General features: G+C 41.6%; 2 protein-coding genes across 2 annotated transcripts; one reads left to right on the top strand and one right to left on the bottom strand.

Moving 5' to 3' along the window:
- The first annotated feature begins 3,902 nt into the window (after positions 1-3,902).
- Positions 3,903-5,388, top strand: LOC125295468 (dexamethasone-induced Ras-related protein 1-like). The gene is made up of 2 exons (XM_048244723.1): positions 3,903-4,242; positions 4,400-5,388. Exons 1-2 carry the CDS (start codon positions 3,972-3,974, stop codon positions 4,918-4,920), a joined length of 792 nt encoding a protein of 263 aa, XP_048100680.1. The 5' UTR covers positions 3,903-3,971; the 3' UTR covers positions 4,921-5,388.
- A 219-nt stretch (positions 5,389-5,607) lies between these two features.
- LOC125295469 (mediator of RNA polymerase II transcription subunit 9-like) lies at positions 5,608-7,798 on the bottom strand. The gene is made up of 2 exons (XM_048244724.1): positions 7,706-7,798; positions 5,608-6,166 (listed from the first exon to the last, which is right to left on the bottom strand). The coding sequence occupies exons 1-2, from the start codon at positions 7,783-7,785 to the stop codon at positions 5,947-5,949; spliced, it is 300 nt and encodes a 99-aa protein (XP_048100681.1). The 5' UTR covers positions 7,786-7,798; the 3' UTR covers positions 5,608-5,946.
- Between the last annotated feature and the right edge of the window lie 9,551 nt (positions 7,799-17,349).

Genomic DNA, 17,349 nt, shown 5'->3' with positions numbered 1-17,349 from the left:
TAACCCTATTTCTATCCAACACTGACCCTAAAGTCTTCTGACCAAGGTGACAAAATGGTGGCTTGTTTTGTACCGTGCCTCCGCCTGGTACACAAAGACAGGAACCTTTTGGTCAGCCGTTCCTGTGAGCCTTGCTACGGCGCCGATAATCTCCGTCCGCCTTTGTCCCGAAGCCCCGGGGTGCTGTGGCATCAGCCCGCTAAAATATGACTCCGCACGTGTCCACCCTCAATATGCATAACTGAGAACATAGTGATCTAATTACTGGCCAATGAGCTCGGCCTCTGCGCCTGCCCACCCCACCCATGTTACACAAACTTGTCACTGACACCCACCCCCTGCAGTCACCTACCGCTGGGGACAGGAAAACAGCCAGTCCGCCACACACACACACACACACACACACACACACATAAAGACACAAGACGTACAGAGGAAAACACACACACACACACACACACACACACACACACACACACACACACACACACACACACACTGTATATACTTGAGGATTACACTCTATTCCCACTACTCTCACAGACATGTATTATTTACTGAAAAATATGAAATGATCATTAAAATATTACCACGGTAACAGATTATGCAAAGTATGGAACTGATCCAACAGGTGTTTTTTGGCTAAAAAATGCGTCAGCCAAATGTAATGTAATGTTTAACTGACCCCAAAAAAAAAAAAACAACAAACTAACAAAAAAAACACACCTTAAAGGTGCTCTAAGCGATGCCACACATACTCTGTAGCACCACCCTAGGGGAAGCAGCTCAAATTCAAGATGGAGGGGGTGGGTGTCATCTTCTAGTGTGTCCATGGTTTTTTCTGTGTACTGTCTCCTGTGTGCTGTATAGATTATCTGGTGTTTTTTGAGGTCACCCTATGATTTCCCCTGACATTTTAGCAATTCTGGACAGCTTGTTCTTATTGTGTAAAGTCAAGTGACCATACCATACACAAATGTTATAGGAAAGGAAGCTCTCAATTAAACTGACACATGTCCTCTCAAGAATATTACAGCTGACTCCAAATTAAAAACAGTCTTTGGCTGGCCTTTTTGCTTAGCATCAGCATTTTCAGTGAAGTTTAGTTTATCGTCTATGTATGTTCCCAAATACTTAAAACAATTAACAATTTCAACAGCTTGATTTGTTCATATTATATCTGTTCATATACTAGTATCAAGTATCTGGGTCTCCACCTGGACAATAAACTGGACTGGTCAGCCAACGCTGATGCACTCTACAAGAAAGGACAGAGCAGGCTGTACTTCCTGAGGAGGCTGCGGTCCTTCAATGTGTGCAGCAAGCTCCTCAGGATGTTCTATCAGTCTGTTGTGGCCAGCACCCTCTTCTATGCAGTGGTATGCTGGGCGACTTGACAGGCTGGTAAGGAAGGCTGGCTCTGTAGTGGGAGCTGAACTGGAGTGCATCACTTCAATATCTGACAAAAGGACCCTAAACAAACTGATAAACATCTTGGACAATGAATGTCATCCGCTCTACAGCACTATCAAAAACCAAAAGAGCTTGATCAGCTGGAGACTTCGCTCACTGCCATGCACAACTGAAAGGCTGAGGAAGTCATTTGTTCCTAGGGCCATTGAACTGTTCAATGCCTCACTAAAGGGAAGAGGAGAGATAGACTTCTCTGCTTAGTCTGTCTGCCTCTCCACCCTCTCCCATGTCCATGTTTTTGAGTACTGACTGCCCACTACTGCTTACTACTGTTTTACTACTGTTTTACTATTGTACACAGCCTAATGTTTTCACTACTGTTTTACTGCTACACTGTTACCTCAACCTGTTATTGCACTGAAATAGTTTTTATTTTACCTTGTCTACATTACACTTTACTCTCCTATTTGTATATATTATTTATGCTGGTCTCTAGACCCTACTGTTGCACTGCTGGACTAATGTTGGACTACTTTTTTGCACCTTCACCATGCCACTCACTCCCTTTAGCACCTCACCAGTCCTGGCCCTGTCAGTACAAGCGTCTTATGCTTGATCACCCTCAAGCACATTGGACTTTCTTAATTTAACTTATATAGTGTATTTAGTATTTAGTTTTGTTAGCTTCTTATCTTATCTTCTACTGTCTTTATTGTACAGTGGAGTTTAGTTATGTTTATACTTATACTAATGTTTACCATTTCTGTTGTAAGTGCATGTTGTGTGTTATGTCTGTATGCTACTGAGACCCTTGAATTTCCCCTTGAGGATCAATAAAGTATCTATCTATCTATCTATCAATCTATCTATCTATCTATCTATCTATCTATCTATCTATCTATCTATCTATCTATCTATCTATCTATCTATCTATCTATCTATCTATCTATCTATCTATCATATTAGTGGTGTTGGAGCACCTGTGTGATTAAGAATGAGCTTCTTTGTTTTACCTGCATTGAGTAAAAGTGAGCTGGTCAACACTGTTCAACATAGTCAGATATACTGTCATCCTTGTGAAATAGTCATCCTATGAAAGGTGTGCAAGCTTGCTGTTATGTTAAGAGGCACCTGATTGGGTGCTGATTGCTCAATTAAGGCCATGAATCAGTAGTTTCACAATGACTAGGGTGAGCACTTGACATTTTTTACATACATGTCTGTGTACATGCAAAATGTGTGATGAAATGTGTGATGCAAAATGTGTGATAACTATGTGGTGTTGCTAATGACTAGACCTGCAAGCACCTTGACAATTGGACAAAGAAGTGCATTGGGGCAGAAGTGCAATAAGTACATTTGTTGGCACTAAACACATCCTTTAGTCATTTTTGTCCCCAAATCAACCACTTCAACACATTATATATAACAAAATGTTACTGGGGGCTAAAAAACGATAGCACCATTGCACATTTTGGAATATGTTACAATTGTGATGTTGAAGAAAAGAGAGAATTATCATAATTCTAATGGAAAAGGCAGGTGTTTGAAATACAGTATGGTCCAATTTTCTGTCAAACATAAGTTCAGAAATATAGCTGACCAGTTGAATATATTTTGCAAATTAACTTCAGATATGCATCAAACCAGTAAAAGCATGATCAACAAAATGTCTGCATATTTTAACATCAAAATGACATTGTAAAAGTTTTTGTCCACTCCAACACATTTTACATAAATATGCTGTTAAAATATATATGACGATGTAACTTAAGTTGTCCATTAAATCTTATTCGAAGAAAGATTGAAATCTTGCATGTTTAGGACTGACTAAAAGCGAATGGGATGCTGTCATAAAACCTGGACTGGTTTTGAGACTTCAGTATGCCCTCTAGCGATTGCATCACGTAATTTATACATCTCGTGCACTTGCTATCCACGCTCTCCAACTGCTTGGCAAACAGGCAACAGGGTGAAAATGTCTGTATATTTTAATTTATCATAATGTAATTACACTCTCTGCAGTGATTAAGCATAGTCTTTCGATAAAACTGCTCACATAGAGAAGTAAGGACGTTGAACATTAGGCTATTTAACATTACTCTCACCTGGTATTAAGTGTATTATATCTCAATAAAATATTAGGCTACAAAAAACGTGTTAAATTGTTGTCTACTAATGCATTAGTGTTAAATGACAGCAGAGTCGCCTACATAACCAATACTGTTCTGACCGGTGCGCAGCTATGCTTTGCGAAATCAAAACAAGGGGTGGGGGTGGGGGCACTGGGCTACGGCCACAGACCACGGCTATACTTTCAGGTTAGATTGCAGCCCGAAAGGGACAGGCTGACGCAAAACTACACCCTACCAATTGCTGACCGACTTGATCGCATGGGTGCGTAACGGATGACGCGCTTGAGAGGAGTGGTTCATCTTCAGTATTTAAAGCTGACGGCGCGACCGGACCGCAACAGTTCGCTACTGACTAGAGCTGAGCATTGACCAGCAGTCCTACGACTCGCTTCTGATTTCTGAAGTTCTGCACCGACCGCAATCATGATTAAGAAAATGACACCCTCGGATAACGAGTTCGACATCCCGGCCAAAAACTGCTACAGGATGGTGATTCTGGGATCTACAAAAGTTGGAAAGACAGCTATCATTTCTCGGTTTCTCAATGAGCGCTTCGACGACCAGTACACGCCGACCATTGAGGATTTCCATAGAAAGTTCTACAGCATTCGCGGGGATGTGTACCAGTTGGACATTTTGGACACATCAGGGAACCACCCATTCCCTGCAATGAGAAGACTATCTATTCTGACAGGTAAATTAAAATTGCAAGTTGATTGTTATGCGATTAGAAGTTTGCATTTTTCAGTTTTTGCAGATGTACACCGCATTGTGTGAATGTAAGCTACAATAACATCTGTGAACAGCTATCCTTATCGTGAACTAATGGAAATGTAATGTTTGCTTTTTAGGTGATGTGTTTATCCTGGTTTTCAGCCTGGACAATCGTGACTCCTTCCAAGAGGTGCAGCGTCTCAAGAAGCAGATACTAGAAACGAAATCTTGCTTGAAAAACAAGACAAAGGAGAACATTGACGTACCTCTGGTCATCTGTGGAAACAAGTGCGATCGCGAGTTCCACCGCGAGGTCAAGGATGAGGAGATAGAGCAACTGATTGGTGGGGATGAGCACTGCGCCTACTTTGAGATCTCAGCTAAACGGAACACAAATGTGGACCAGATGTTCAGCAAACTTTTCACTATGGCCAAGCTGCCCAGCGAAATGAGCCCAGACCGCCACAGGAAAGTTTCGGTGCAGTACTCCGACGTGTTGCACAGAAAATCATTCAGAAACAAGAAATTCAAAGACGGCGACGCATATGGTATCGTGGCCCCGTTCGCACGCCGGCCAAGTGTACAAAGTGACTTGATGTACATCAAAGAAAAAGCAGTCGGCGGGGGCCAGGGCAAAGACAGGTGTGTTATCTGTTGAACTTCCGAACTTGACAAATGGGTGAAGTCAAATTCGTGACAAAGCCGAGGGAACTAGGTGAGAGGACTCCACCTGGGCGCTCAGGTCGAAGAGAACCAGGCTCTCAGCGATGTTTACGGTCGCAGAAGGTGACAATGGTGGAGTAGTCATGGTCAGTAAACATGACATCCCACCTCCGAGGTCAGAGTGACGCGCGGCGGGGTCCAGATGCACCCCGGGACAGTATTCAGTTTTGTTCCTCTGCATTGACAAAGAGAACATTGCACCTGTCCAAGAATGTACAAGAATCCCACATGGATGATATAAAGAACATTTGTTTACGTTTTGAATGAAAAAAAAGAGACGATTTTTACTTGAATGCTGCATTGCATTATGAACAAATGTGAATCCACATGAATGTATATTTATTCTTATATGTCAACGATTACTCTTCATATTAAATAAAAGAAAAAAAAAAAGAATCTGTGTGTTTGGGAGCCATTTCCTTACACTACACTATCCAAGTTAGCTCCAACACTATCCATAGATTATATGGTATGCATATTTTTCACTACATTTTTATATGCTAAGAGAGCAATCAACTATTAGGCAGCTAAGGTCTGGATCTCAGATAATTTAGAATGAAAATCCTTCCACAATTGGAGAAAACGTTAATCAGGTGAGAGAGTGGGATGGACAACTCGAATGTTTTGTTGGTTTGTTTTACTTTCCAGCAAATTTTATTGCAAAAATGAAAATATAAAAACAAAAACCACATTTTAAACACCACAACAATATAGAAAAAACAGAGCTGCCTCGGTCACTCTTACTCCCTCTCCTCACACACACACACATACACAAAAAGACCCCATTAGAAAATGGGTTGGTTGAAGGCCTTGTGTGAAGTCCTGGCCAGGCATCAGCAACTTGCACAAAAAAAAAAGACCCTATTAGAAAATGGGTTGGTTGAATGTCTTATGTGAGAAGTCCTGGCCAGGCATCAGCAACTTGCCAGCCATGCAGGACAGTTAATGTGTCCCATTGGCTTCAGGAGGCTTTAGGCACCTCAAACATGCAGAGGCTTTTGTACTTCTGCAGCAGCTGCTTCTTGGTGCGGACCTGCTCGCGTAATGTCTCCAGCTGCTGCTGCTGCGCCGTGGGGCTCACGTCGATCCCAGGCATCAGCGCTATCTGCTCTCGGGACTCCTGGATCTTCGCCTTGAGCTTCGACAGCTCCTGCTGCACATCAGCTCCATCTTTGTCCATGCTGTGGAAGCACAACACACATTCAGCACAACATCACTGAAAGGGGGAGAGATGCTTCTAAACCGCATAATGACACACCTCTAGGGACATGGTAAATACTGCAATCAATATATCCTAATATGACATTGCATATTACCCACTTTTTATGAAAACCTGGGTCCATCAAAAAAAAGTCAAAAAATGTCTGTCAAAAGAAGCACGCCATCAACATGCACAGAATATATTCTTATATATGCACAGAATTCTTGAATTTCCCCTGGGGATCAATAAAGTATCTATCTATCTAGAATATATTGAGTTAAAAATCCTTACATAATGGGCATGTCAGATTTATCTTTAGGACTTGGGGAGTCGAGGGGATTCCTAACTCACAATGCCAATTCAAAACCTATTGAAAAACAGCAGTTTCTATCAGTCCACATCTGCTGATAGCCAACATGGATATACCAAGAAGCAGATACTAGAAACAAAATCTTGCTTGAAAAACTAGACAAAGGAGAACTTGGGGAGTCGAGGGGATTCCTAACTCACAATGCCAATTCAAAACCTATTGAAAAACAGCAGTTTCTATCACTCCACATCTGCAGATAGCCAACTTGGATATACTATAGCGGCCTCTCTCACTCGCGTGAGATTGTGATAATGGCAATAATGCTGCCAACTAACCAAAACCCTTGTCGGAATGTCATTAAACGCAAGGTGTTATTGTAGCGAGGCTAGTTCCCGTCAACACAGACGTGTTTACTCGAGTAAACCTGAAGAAACTCAGTCTGGATGAATTCTTTCTTTTAGCTTGCCATTTTTATTTGTTCTTTGCTGTGTGTAGGTTATTCAACGCATGATTACTTACACACACCTGTCACAGAACAACCATTCGCCGAGGTCACTGGATACACAAGGAATCACATAGCTGCTAGGCAAAAACTATGCACTCAGTAACCACTACCAAGAAATGTCAACTCATTAGTTTTAAACAACGTCGATTTAGTGTAAACTTGAAGAAGAGTACCAGTGGCAGAACACTAACATTATCAGAAGTCCTTAACACATCTAACTAAACGTTAACGTGAACTAAGTTAACGTTTATTACATTGATGGTCGACATTCATACCGCGCCATACGCGTGTAATTTGTAAGCCACTAAAGACTAACACTACACTGCTAATTCATCTGTAGTGTACAGTCTTACAATTGGAAAACAAAAACTAACATTACAATCAACGCAACGCTGCTAAAAGCTAAGTTTAAGCGCAATCAATAGGCTAAGTTTTACTCATATGCATATAGTTAGTTTTGAAATTCAACTAGGACTGCATAATTAATTATATTGCGTGATGATTGTATTACCGAGGTGAGAAAACACTCGTAATCAAAAGGATTATATTAAGAAAATAACTGCCAGTAACGTTAGCTGTAACCTTAACCTAACATTACAGCTAACAAGGTAAAAACGTTTATAACTAAACAGTTCAACAACTTAATATTCTTTAGTATCGCCAAATGTAATGCCAATTACCACGTGTAGAACAATCAGTCATACCCTTTAATTATATCGTGAACCAAGGGTAATAACGAGTAATCCTCATCTGGAGTTTCTTGTTTTGTCTTCTCGGTCGCCATTGTTGATCCTTGGTCTCGGCGCACACATATGACATCATCAATATATATTTGTTCTCTCTTTTGATGCTTGCCCACCTGCATAATATAGGCCTAGTGGTAGCATTTGGCCTTTTTTTGAATATAGAAAGTTAACCAAAGGCTAAATCCATTCGGACTAGGACACAAGCAAGCAAACTAAAAGTCGGTCAAATGAACGGAAAGAGGGAGGGGTAATAATTTAACGTGGTATTTTGTGTTGGTTGGGTACTTTCCTGAAGATTCAGGCTTATGAAAAGAAGACCCTCCATTGGACCACAGATACATATGCCTAATAACTTAAACAAACAAATAAGCTAGTCTAGTCTTGTCCAACAGATGTTTACCCAAGATTACAGGCCTATTTTAGCCTGGGCATTATGGATGGCTGACCAAAGTCGCCTAAAGTTTTCCAGGCAGAATGTAGGCTATATATTCCTATTTTTACAGTTTCATAGATAAAAGCTTTGGGATAGACCTGTAACAATGTTACATACCAACATTTTCTGTCTCTTCTATTATTATCTATGCATATAATTCATAGAACTGTATAATTAAAGGGTCTGCCATGTTGCTTTTTTAAAAGACTCATCTTTGTATATTTTGTAAATTTATTTCAGGTACAAAATACAAATGTAGTTGGGAGAGGGTTATTCTCATCAGCATGATTTTTTATTAATATTTGATTAGCTATTTTGTGTAAGTAAGAAACTGCTGCCATATGAAAAAAAAAAAATGTAGGCTGATTTCAAAATGTAAAGATTGGTGTGACCTAGAAGGCTTTCATGTGTGAAGCAGATACGGTCAAGCCCTTCACCTTACACTTAGCAACCACTTGGTGAAGTCTCCACATTTCGTTTGTCTACTGCAACAGAGCAAGCGGCCTGAAGCATGGTCTGTTCACAGCCTTTCCATGCCTGTGCACTGTGCAAACAGTGATGAGAAGTGCAGTGGGTATATAGGGCACTGGCGCCCTGCATGTCTTCTACGTCAAAAGACTGCTTTCATCAAACGACAGGCAGCAAAAAGAAATACAAAAGCGGCACAGTCAGCACTTCAACTCCGTAGTAAGCAAGAGGGGAAAGCAGTGAAAGGACTGTAATATCCTGTAATAATAGTGGGGCAGCCGTGGCCCACTGGTTAGCACTCTGGACTTGTAACCTGGAGGGTTGCCGGTTCGAGCCCCGACCAGTGGGCCGCGGCTGAAGTGCCCTTGAGCAAGGCACCTAACCCCTCACTGCTCCCCTGAGCGCCGCCATTGTAGCAGGCAGCTCACTGCGCCGGGATTAGTGTGTGCTTCACCTCACTGTGTGTTCACTGTGTGCTGTGTGTGTTTCACTAATTCACTGATTGGGTTAAATGCAGAGACCAAATTTCCCTCACGGGATCAAAAAAGTATATATACTTATACTTATACTTATATTTTTAGCAGGAAATATATATTTTTGTGTATGTCTTGTCATATTATTTAGCTGCAGCTGCAGCAGGTGTCGAGTAAATCAGGTTTCTAGGCCAAGTATACTTCCGTTTCCAAGGAATTTGGTCTCTGCATTTATCCCATCCGTGAATTAGTGAACACACAGAGCACACAGTGAACTCACAGAGTTTAATAAATTCACTCACCCTTATTTTCTCCTGGATTATACCTGATATGACAGACGGTAGGCTGATATGAATGCATTAATTTAGACTCAGATATGAAGTGATTGTTGTGACATATCAACAGCTGGTTGTCAGCAAACATTATCCGTGTGAATATGAGCATAGTCACCCTGTCTGATCTTGTCCCCCTCTGCTTGTTGATTGGTGGCCTTTTTGATGCTAAATTTATGGTGATAGTTTTCATTTGCCAGACCAGTTTTGCCATTGGCAAATATCTGAAACTGTTTGACTCGGGTGATGTTTCAACTTGCCTTTGTTTTCAGTAAAACTCTCTGAACATTTCACATGAATTACAAAAGTTATTGAATTCATATTGCTAGTATAACATCCAAAAAATAGTAAATACAAATTTTTGGCATATTTTTCTTAAAAGTGTTAGGCAGTTGTGATTGTTTTTGTTTGTTAGCTGTTGCTTTGATGTAGCTTTCTATACTGACCTACATGTGTGGTGTTGCCCGTATTGAGGATTACCAAAGTGTGCCCAAACCCCCGCACTGCAGTATGCCAGCGGTAAGATGTGAAAGACAGCCTATTGAGAGGTCTTATAAGCCAGGCTTGTACAGGATTAGTGGTAGTGTGAAACGTAAAGATATCATATATGCTATATGGCCAGAGACCAAATGAGCATCGTAATAAGCCCAGGCAACTAGGGCATAGAAGTGGGTTGAAGGGAAACTGCAGCAGTTTAGATGTGAGCGTGGGGAGGGCAGGATTAGTGTTAAATCTACCTCTATAACTCTTTGTTCTCCTCATTGTTCAAATGCTGTACAGTACCTGCTTTTACAGGTGGGTCTCAAAAAATGTGAATATCATAAAAAAGTTAATTTGTTCCCGTAACTTATTTAAAAAACTGAAACTTTCATATAATCTACATTCAATACACATAAAGTGAAATATTTCAAATCTTTGATATTCTAATTTGTCTGACCCACCTGTATATTGTCAGAGCTTTATATCTTTGTACTACTGGAAAACTTGCTGTCATATACTGAGAAGGATGGATATACGTGACAGCTTCATAAATCTCATGGTCTCCCCCATCATACATTGGCTTTTCATTTCACCAATGCATGATGACCTTATTCCTGGTCTTATTTGGTTACTATATTGAAATGCTTAACACTTAGCCGTTATGTAAAATGAACTTTGACTGAGCTTCACAACAGCCAATTAGAAGGACAGTGGTGTGACCCAGTTGCACAGCCTGCTTTGTCCCTCTTTTGTGCCCAACTGTTGAGTCAGACAGGAAGCGAAGACACTGTTTACCTGAGCCCTGCCTTTTTCGGTGTCAGCAATGGGTGCTGAACAGGCCCTCATTGCATAAGAGTAAGCCTATATTACAACTGAAGCCGGGGATTTTAATGAAGGCCTACAGGAGGAAAAGTGTTTGTTCAAAATTAAAGCCAAAAAAATAGTATTCAGTCAAGACACATATGGGACATTCTACCAGAAACGTACATTTCCTGTTCTGGTATTGTTTCAATGAATAAAACTTGTATAATCCAAAAATGTCGCAAACTGTCTAGATGATTGATTTCTATGAGTTGTTCTGTAAAATTATATGTAATTCATTAGCCTCTAAGATGTTTATTAAAAACACTTGAAAATTACAAATCCTGAAAAATGGGCTGTCCCCAGCCAAATCTGAACTACGTCTTTCACGGTTTTGTTGTGAGACTGTTTTAAAAAACAAAAAAAAACTTTAAAAACAAATTTAAGTTGTTGTCCTTCACATCAATATCCTAAAACATGAAATTAAACATAAATTCTAGAAATAAATGGGAATTTACAACTGTCTCCAAGTTTTTCGTCATGCCGCATCACGTTTACAAACAACGCTATACATAAAAAAAATGTGCAGTGCGTTTTTAAAGTTAGGACTCAAGGGATGTGACATCATTTGACCAAGGTGATGCTGAAATTGATCAAGGGTAAGTCTTCTCATTAAATTATTTGATTTAAAACTGTGTTTTGCATGCTTTTTGTCAACAAATCAATCGAAAGGGTCAGACCCTGTCACACTAAAATATCCTAGAAAAGAATGGAATTGTATATCTAAAATCTGTATGTCTGAAAAGGTCACTGAAATCCTTGCTTACATGCAAACAGTTTTGATTCTAACATGTTAACAGGCAGAGTAGAGCCATTAAATTGACTGACCGTTAGGGCCTGTCACCAGGGATGGATTACTGCACGGGCCTACCGGGCCCAGGCCCAGGGGCTCAAGAGGTCAGGGGGCCCTGAAGCCCAAGCCTTTGCATGGAATCATTACCTCAATATCAACAAATCAGGATGTAGGCTATGAATCTGATTGAATTTAGTATTGCCCATCCCCAAAATGCACCAGAATACAGGAAATTACATCAAACAAATTAAAACATTTCTGGGGGGGGCCCTTAATACATCTGGGCCCAGGGGCCCGAAAGTTCATAATCTGCCCATGCCTGTCACAGCCCTACCATAGATGGGCGACAGGGCCTGTCAAATATTCTATTAGTTCCTTTTAGTTGTTTTCAAAAATGCATTTTATTCACGAATAAAAGCATCCTGAGATGGCACAATAGCTGTTCCTCATAATTTAAGATTGCCTCCGTATGACTTTATGTTCAGATTCAAGATTTTTTGGGAAAATGTTAATTTCTGGTAGAATGTTCCCTATAAAATAGATGAGACTCTTTGTCTGTTATATTCAGAGCATTTCATATTACCTTTTTTTGGGCTGGTGTTTCTGTGGTTGTTGTGATTTCATTAGCATGTTGAAAGAACACATAGCGTGCATGTACATGCCAGGGTCCTGGATCCTGCTTGTTGTCATGTTATCGTGGCAAAAGCACACATAGCGTGATTGTAGATGTATGCCACGATGATGCCCTTCAGCTGGCCTCTTGCCAGGCGTGGAGCTGTGACGTCGTAGGTTTTGTGAGGAGGACAATGGGGGCTGATTGTGCCTCAGTGGGGTCCGATCACCTGCATTCACCTCCTGAGGACACAGGGAGAGGGCGCGGGCGGGGGGTAGACTGCAGGTGAGGTTTCTCTCTTTCTCTCTCTCTCTCTCTCTCTCTAAATAATATGTACATTGGCCCAGACCACCTAATGTATCAGAGTCTAGTAATGATATTTGTAATCCTGCAAGTGTGAGGGACATTTTCTGATATGTGCAAAGTGACAAAGTGACAGTGTATTTACCATGGCGTTTACACCCATCCTTTGAGACCATAAAAGAGACACAGGTCATACACAGGTCAGGCGTAGTACACACAGGTCATAGTGCACCAAAGTAGGAAGATGGGACTGAGATTCTTTTTTCTTCTTGTTTTCTAGTTTCTGTGTCCTGCTTATTGCCCTGAGCTATCCTCCTGATCCCCCCTTAACCAAAGTCTTAACCAAACGTGAGTAAAATCGGACGCTCCCAAACCTCAGAAGTGAAGGGCTGTGACTTGAAACCGAGCCAGATGTAGTAGCCGTCATGCCACGTCAGCCTGTCCATGTTTACAGGGCTTGAGTTGCAAAGGCAGGTTGTTCATTCACCCCAAAAATATTAATGATTGATGCCATGAAACCCTGGTCTACTGAATGTGAATATGGACGTTTTCGCAACTTCACTTCCGTTTCTAAAATCTGTGTAATGTATAATCATTTGTTTTTCTAGCTAAGGATTTAGGGAAGGCACATGCACCACTTGAAAACAGAATGACGCAAAGGCACCTCAGTGTTGCTGTTGTGCAGTCAAGCAAGTAATCTACTTGAGGAGTTTTAGAACTTTCTAGACCCCACAAGATGGTTGCTACCTTCTAATCTTCATCATCATCATCATCATCACGTGGCGCTAATTCAGTATTCATATGTCCATGTTATCTGAGACACCACTGTTCCTGTTACAGCTGAGCTTCTTCCCCATTTTCCTCTTCCAGTTCCTTTAACATTGCTCTAAATAAATAGCAGCTCATCAGGATTCAGAGCTGTGTTTCAGACTAAATTGTGCTAATAGAAGACATCTCATGGCAGGACTCGTCAGTATAGGCACTGGGATTTAAATTGACCTTAAAAAATGGATAGAAAAAGATAAGAAAGACTCTAAGGGATAACCATGTCCAGTTGCATTTTACTGCATTTTGTTGTGTTGTGTTGTGCTGTGTTGTGTTGTGCTGCGTTGTGTTGTGTTGTGCTGCGTTGTGTTGTTGTGTTGTGTTGTGCTGAGTTGTGTTGTTGTGTTGTGCTGCGTTGTGTTGTGTTGTCCTGCGTTGTGTTGTGTTGTTGTGTTGTGCTGCGTTGTGTTGTTGTGTTGTCCTGCGTTGTTTTGTGTTGTGTTGTGTTGTGCTGTGTTGTGTTGTTATGCTGTGCTGTCTCGTGTCTTGTGTGTTGCATGGTGTGAGGAGAGTGTTGTCGTGGCTAGGGCACTTTCACTTTCTGTGTAAACAGAGCAAAGGACCATGCAGCATTACAAGAGTGAGATGCGGGGGCGATCGATCGGCTGTTGAACAAAAGGTGTGTGTGTCCATTAGCCCTCGGCCTAATCCACATGCAGCCATTAACTCTGATCCGGATACTCACTCTCTTCAGCTGTAGTGCAATTACAGGCGTGGAGTATCCTCCTGAATGCCTGCACACACACACATGCTGTTGCCAGCGCTGAGAGGGAGCTGTTAGCACTTGCCAGTATCACACTCGTTATGACTCTCATGAATACGTCGTGACTGTGTTCTGTCAGCTTTGTGTTTGCAATGATGGGGCTACAATTGGTGCTGTTGTGTGCTGTGGATTATTCATGATTAGGCTACTGACAGTATCAGCAGGATCCACCTTATACTTGAAACCCCACTTCTGTCCAGTTTTCATTTTCTTTCCATTCTGTTTACATATACATAATAACTTAGTGCAGTCTCGGCAGGCTAGAGACTGACTAGAATATTCTTCAATTCATATTTTTTTTTGAAATGTTGACAATTCTGCACTCAATATGGATATTCTAGATCAGTGTTTCTCAAACCTTTTCAAGGACCACTTAACCAATAATATTTTTTTAAAAAGCTCACAGACCACCTAGATAAAAAAAAAAAAGTGGACCTACTTTAGTATATTACACAATAGGCCTACTCAATGAACCACCTTGCTAATTGTCTTTGCACCTTGCTTATAGTGTCAGAGGATTCATATGATTTAAACTGGTGTAGCTAACATAGGCAGTGTTGCAGAACTGTTTGGATTTACATACAAGTTGGTTCAATATTGCAAACAACTCATTTATATTATATTTTACCACGTCTGCTTGCGGACCACATGGGATAGCTTGTGGACCACACTTTGAGAAACACTGTTCTATATAATATATGACGGACAGAAACAAATAGTTTACTTACTAAGTTTGCTTAGGATGTGTCAAGCACTGTCTACCATCACATTCAAATCAATATGCCACTTTGGCCTGAAATAGAACACTTTACTTGACAGTATCGACATAAGAGTGACATGACACTGTCATGAACACATGACACTTGAACCTTAATCCTAACCCTAACTCTAACTCTAACCCAAACCCTAAACCTAACCCTAACCTTAACTTGTTATGACAAAAACAGCATGACACTTAATAACAGAAGTGTTATGTCATAAATGTTTATGACACATTCATGACAGTGTCATGTCATGTCGATACTGTCAAGTGAAGTATAACCCAATGTATTTCTGAAGTGTCATGGCAACACCCATGTCTGGCTCATGAATAAGGTGGATAAGCAGTGGGATTTACCCATACCTTACTTATCATTAAGGTAGGTAATCATGACAACCTGTGGCACTCAGCCTTGTGCCATAGCCGTGGGTATATCTTTACTGACCCCACTCCCACTCGTGCCTATGGCCCAACCACAGCCGTGGGTATATCTTTACTGACCCCACTCCAACTCGTGCCTATGGCCCAACCACAGCCGTAGGTATATCTTTACTGACCCCACTCCCACTCGTGCCTATGGCCCAACCACAGCCGTGGGTATATCTTTACTGACCCCACTCCCACTCGTGCCTATGGCCCAACCACAGCCGTAGGTATATCTTTACTAACCCCACTCCAACTCGTGCCTATGGCCCAACCACAGCCGTGGGTATATCTTTACTGACCCCACTCCCACTCGTGCCTATGGCCCAACCACAGACGTGGGTATATCTTTACTGACCCCACTCCCACTCGTGCCATATTGCTTTATAGTTTTTAAACTACTACAGTAGACTCCAATAGACAAAAGCCATCCCTAATCTGTGGCACAAATGTCACTCGACTGTTGTCCACTCCATGTGCACTGGGCATAATAGTGCATCCTCTGCAGTTTGGCGGATGTAGAGACAGAGGAGTGGTCCCCTTCACTTCCGTTTCCATGGGTGCTGCCTTTTTCCATTAACCAGTGTAACACTCCCCTGATGTTCTGCTTCATGCTGACACACACACACACACACACACACACACACACACACACACTGATGTCCCATGACCCCTTCTGTGTGGTAAATGTTTAGCAGGCACAGGAAGTGTAATAGTAATTGATTTGAGTGATGCGTGCTATGTCTGCGTCTCTGTGGGAGTTTAAAGTTCACATCCTCTGGAGCCGAGGATGTAACTCTGATGTGAACTCTCCCTTAGCCAGTCAGTATATTTACATGCACAGTCAAATCAAATTATGGTTATCGATTCAGGGGAGGGAAATCGATTCAATGATCAAAGTATGTCTGTACCTTCTGTATGTGATGTACACTTTATTTGTTTTACAAATGAGATCCCTTGTGGTTTTGCCATTATCCAAAGGCAGGCGCCACTGCTTCTTCTGTTACCGATGGGCCAATGCCCGGGGAGAGAGTTATGGAGCATGCACAGAGCACCTAGTTTACAGGAATAATTTGACTTTCAACTGCATCATCTGGGTGTGTTAGTCCCACTTCGATGTAGTGCAATTTCAGATGGACTGACATGTTTTACATGCATCTTAAAAGTCCGGTTTTAGACGGACTAACACAGTAATTAGATTTTTTCAAACGTCATGTAAATGTACTGACAGTGGAACGCAGTCACCACCGTGTAGTCTATTCAAGGATTCCCATTAGGATTGTGTCGCAGCAACGTCAGCTTGAGACAGCGGACAATTTGAATTGTCTCATGTGAGACACTGCGAGGCAATGAGTAATGATGCACGTTACTTTTGCCACTTGTATCACGGGGAGCCAATCACATCGGTGTATCTGAAATAGGCGGGCCAGAGGTGACAGTCGTAGTGTTATCCAATTGCGTCGAAGTCCGGAATCAGTCAGGTAAACATTGGTCGTATTGTGTTATCCAATTGCGTACAGTGAGATTTTCAAATGCACGCCTGATGCCGCCCCTCGAGTTTGGCCATTACATTATTTGTGGCCCGACCCTTAATCTTTCTAGATTACCAGGGTCTGGAATCTCCTGGCTAGTGAGTCCCTGTCCCTTTGGATAAAAGTGTGTACTCATGTTTACTCATGTTTACTATTGTACTTTACTCATGTCATCACTCTAAAGGCTTTAACAAACAGGCAGGCTACACCAGGCCCGCAGCTGTGTGTCTGAGGGTTCATTTCAAAGCTCTATTTGCTTACGGCCTCTCTCCTCAGTGCCCCGCAAATCGTTCAAAGCCCGACGTCATCGAGGATGTCTCGTTTATCAAATTGCAATCAGAGGAGGCAAGACCGAGGAGAGAGGAGGGAGATGGAAGGCCCGATACGTGAGGAAACGCAATAGTATCCTACGTGGAAGCGTTTTCACTCAGCATTGCGCGGTCATTGGTCCAAGCTGCCAAGGTAAAAAGTTCCCTCCCATGTATGTAATAAGTATTCATTCATGTCTCAAGAACTATCAAACATTACCCCATTATCAGGGTC

Source organism: Alosa alosa, chromosome 6 (genome assembly GCF_017589495.1).
Source record: "Alosa alosa isolate M-15738 ecotype Scorff River chromosome 6, AALO_Geno_1.1, whole genome shotgun sequence".
NCBI lineage: Eukaryota > Metazoa > Chordata > Actinopteri > Clupeiformes > Clupeidae > Alosa > Alosa alosa.
The sequence above is the reverse complement of the archived record's forward strand: the minus strand, read 5'-3'. Positions and strand labels throughout refer to the sequence as shown.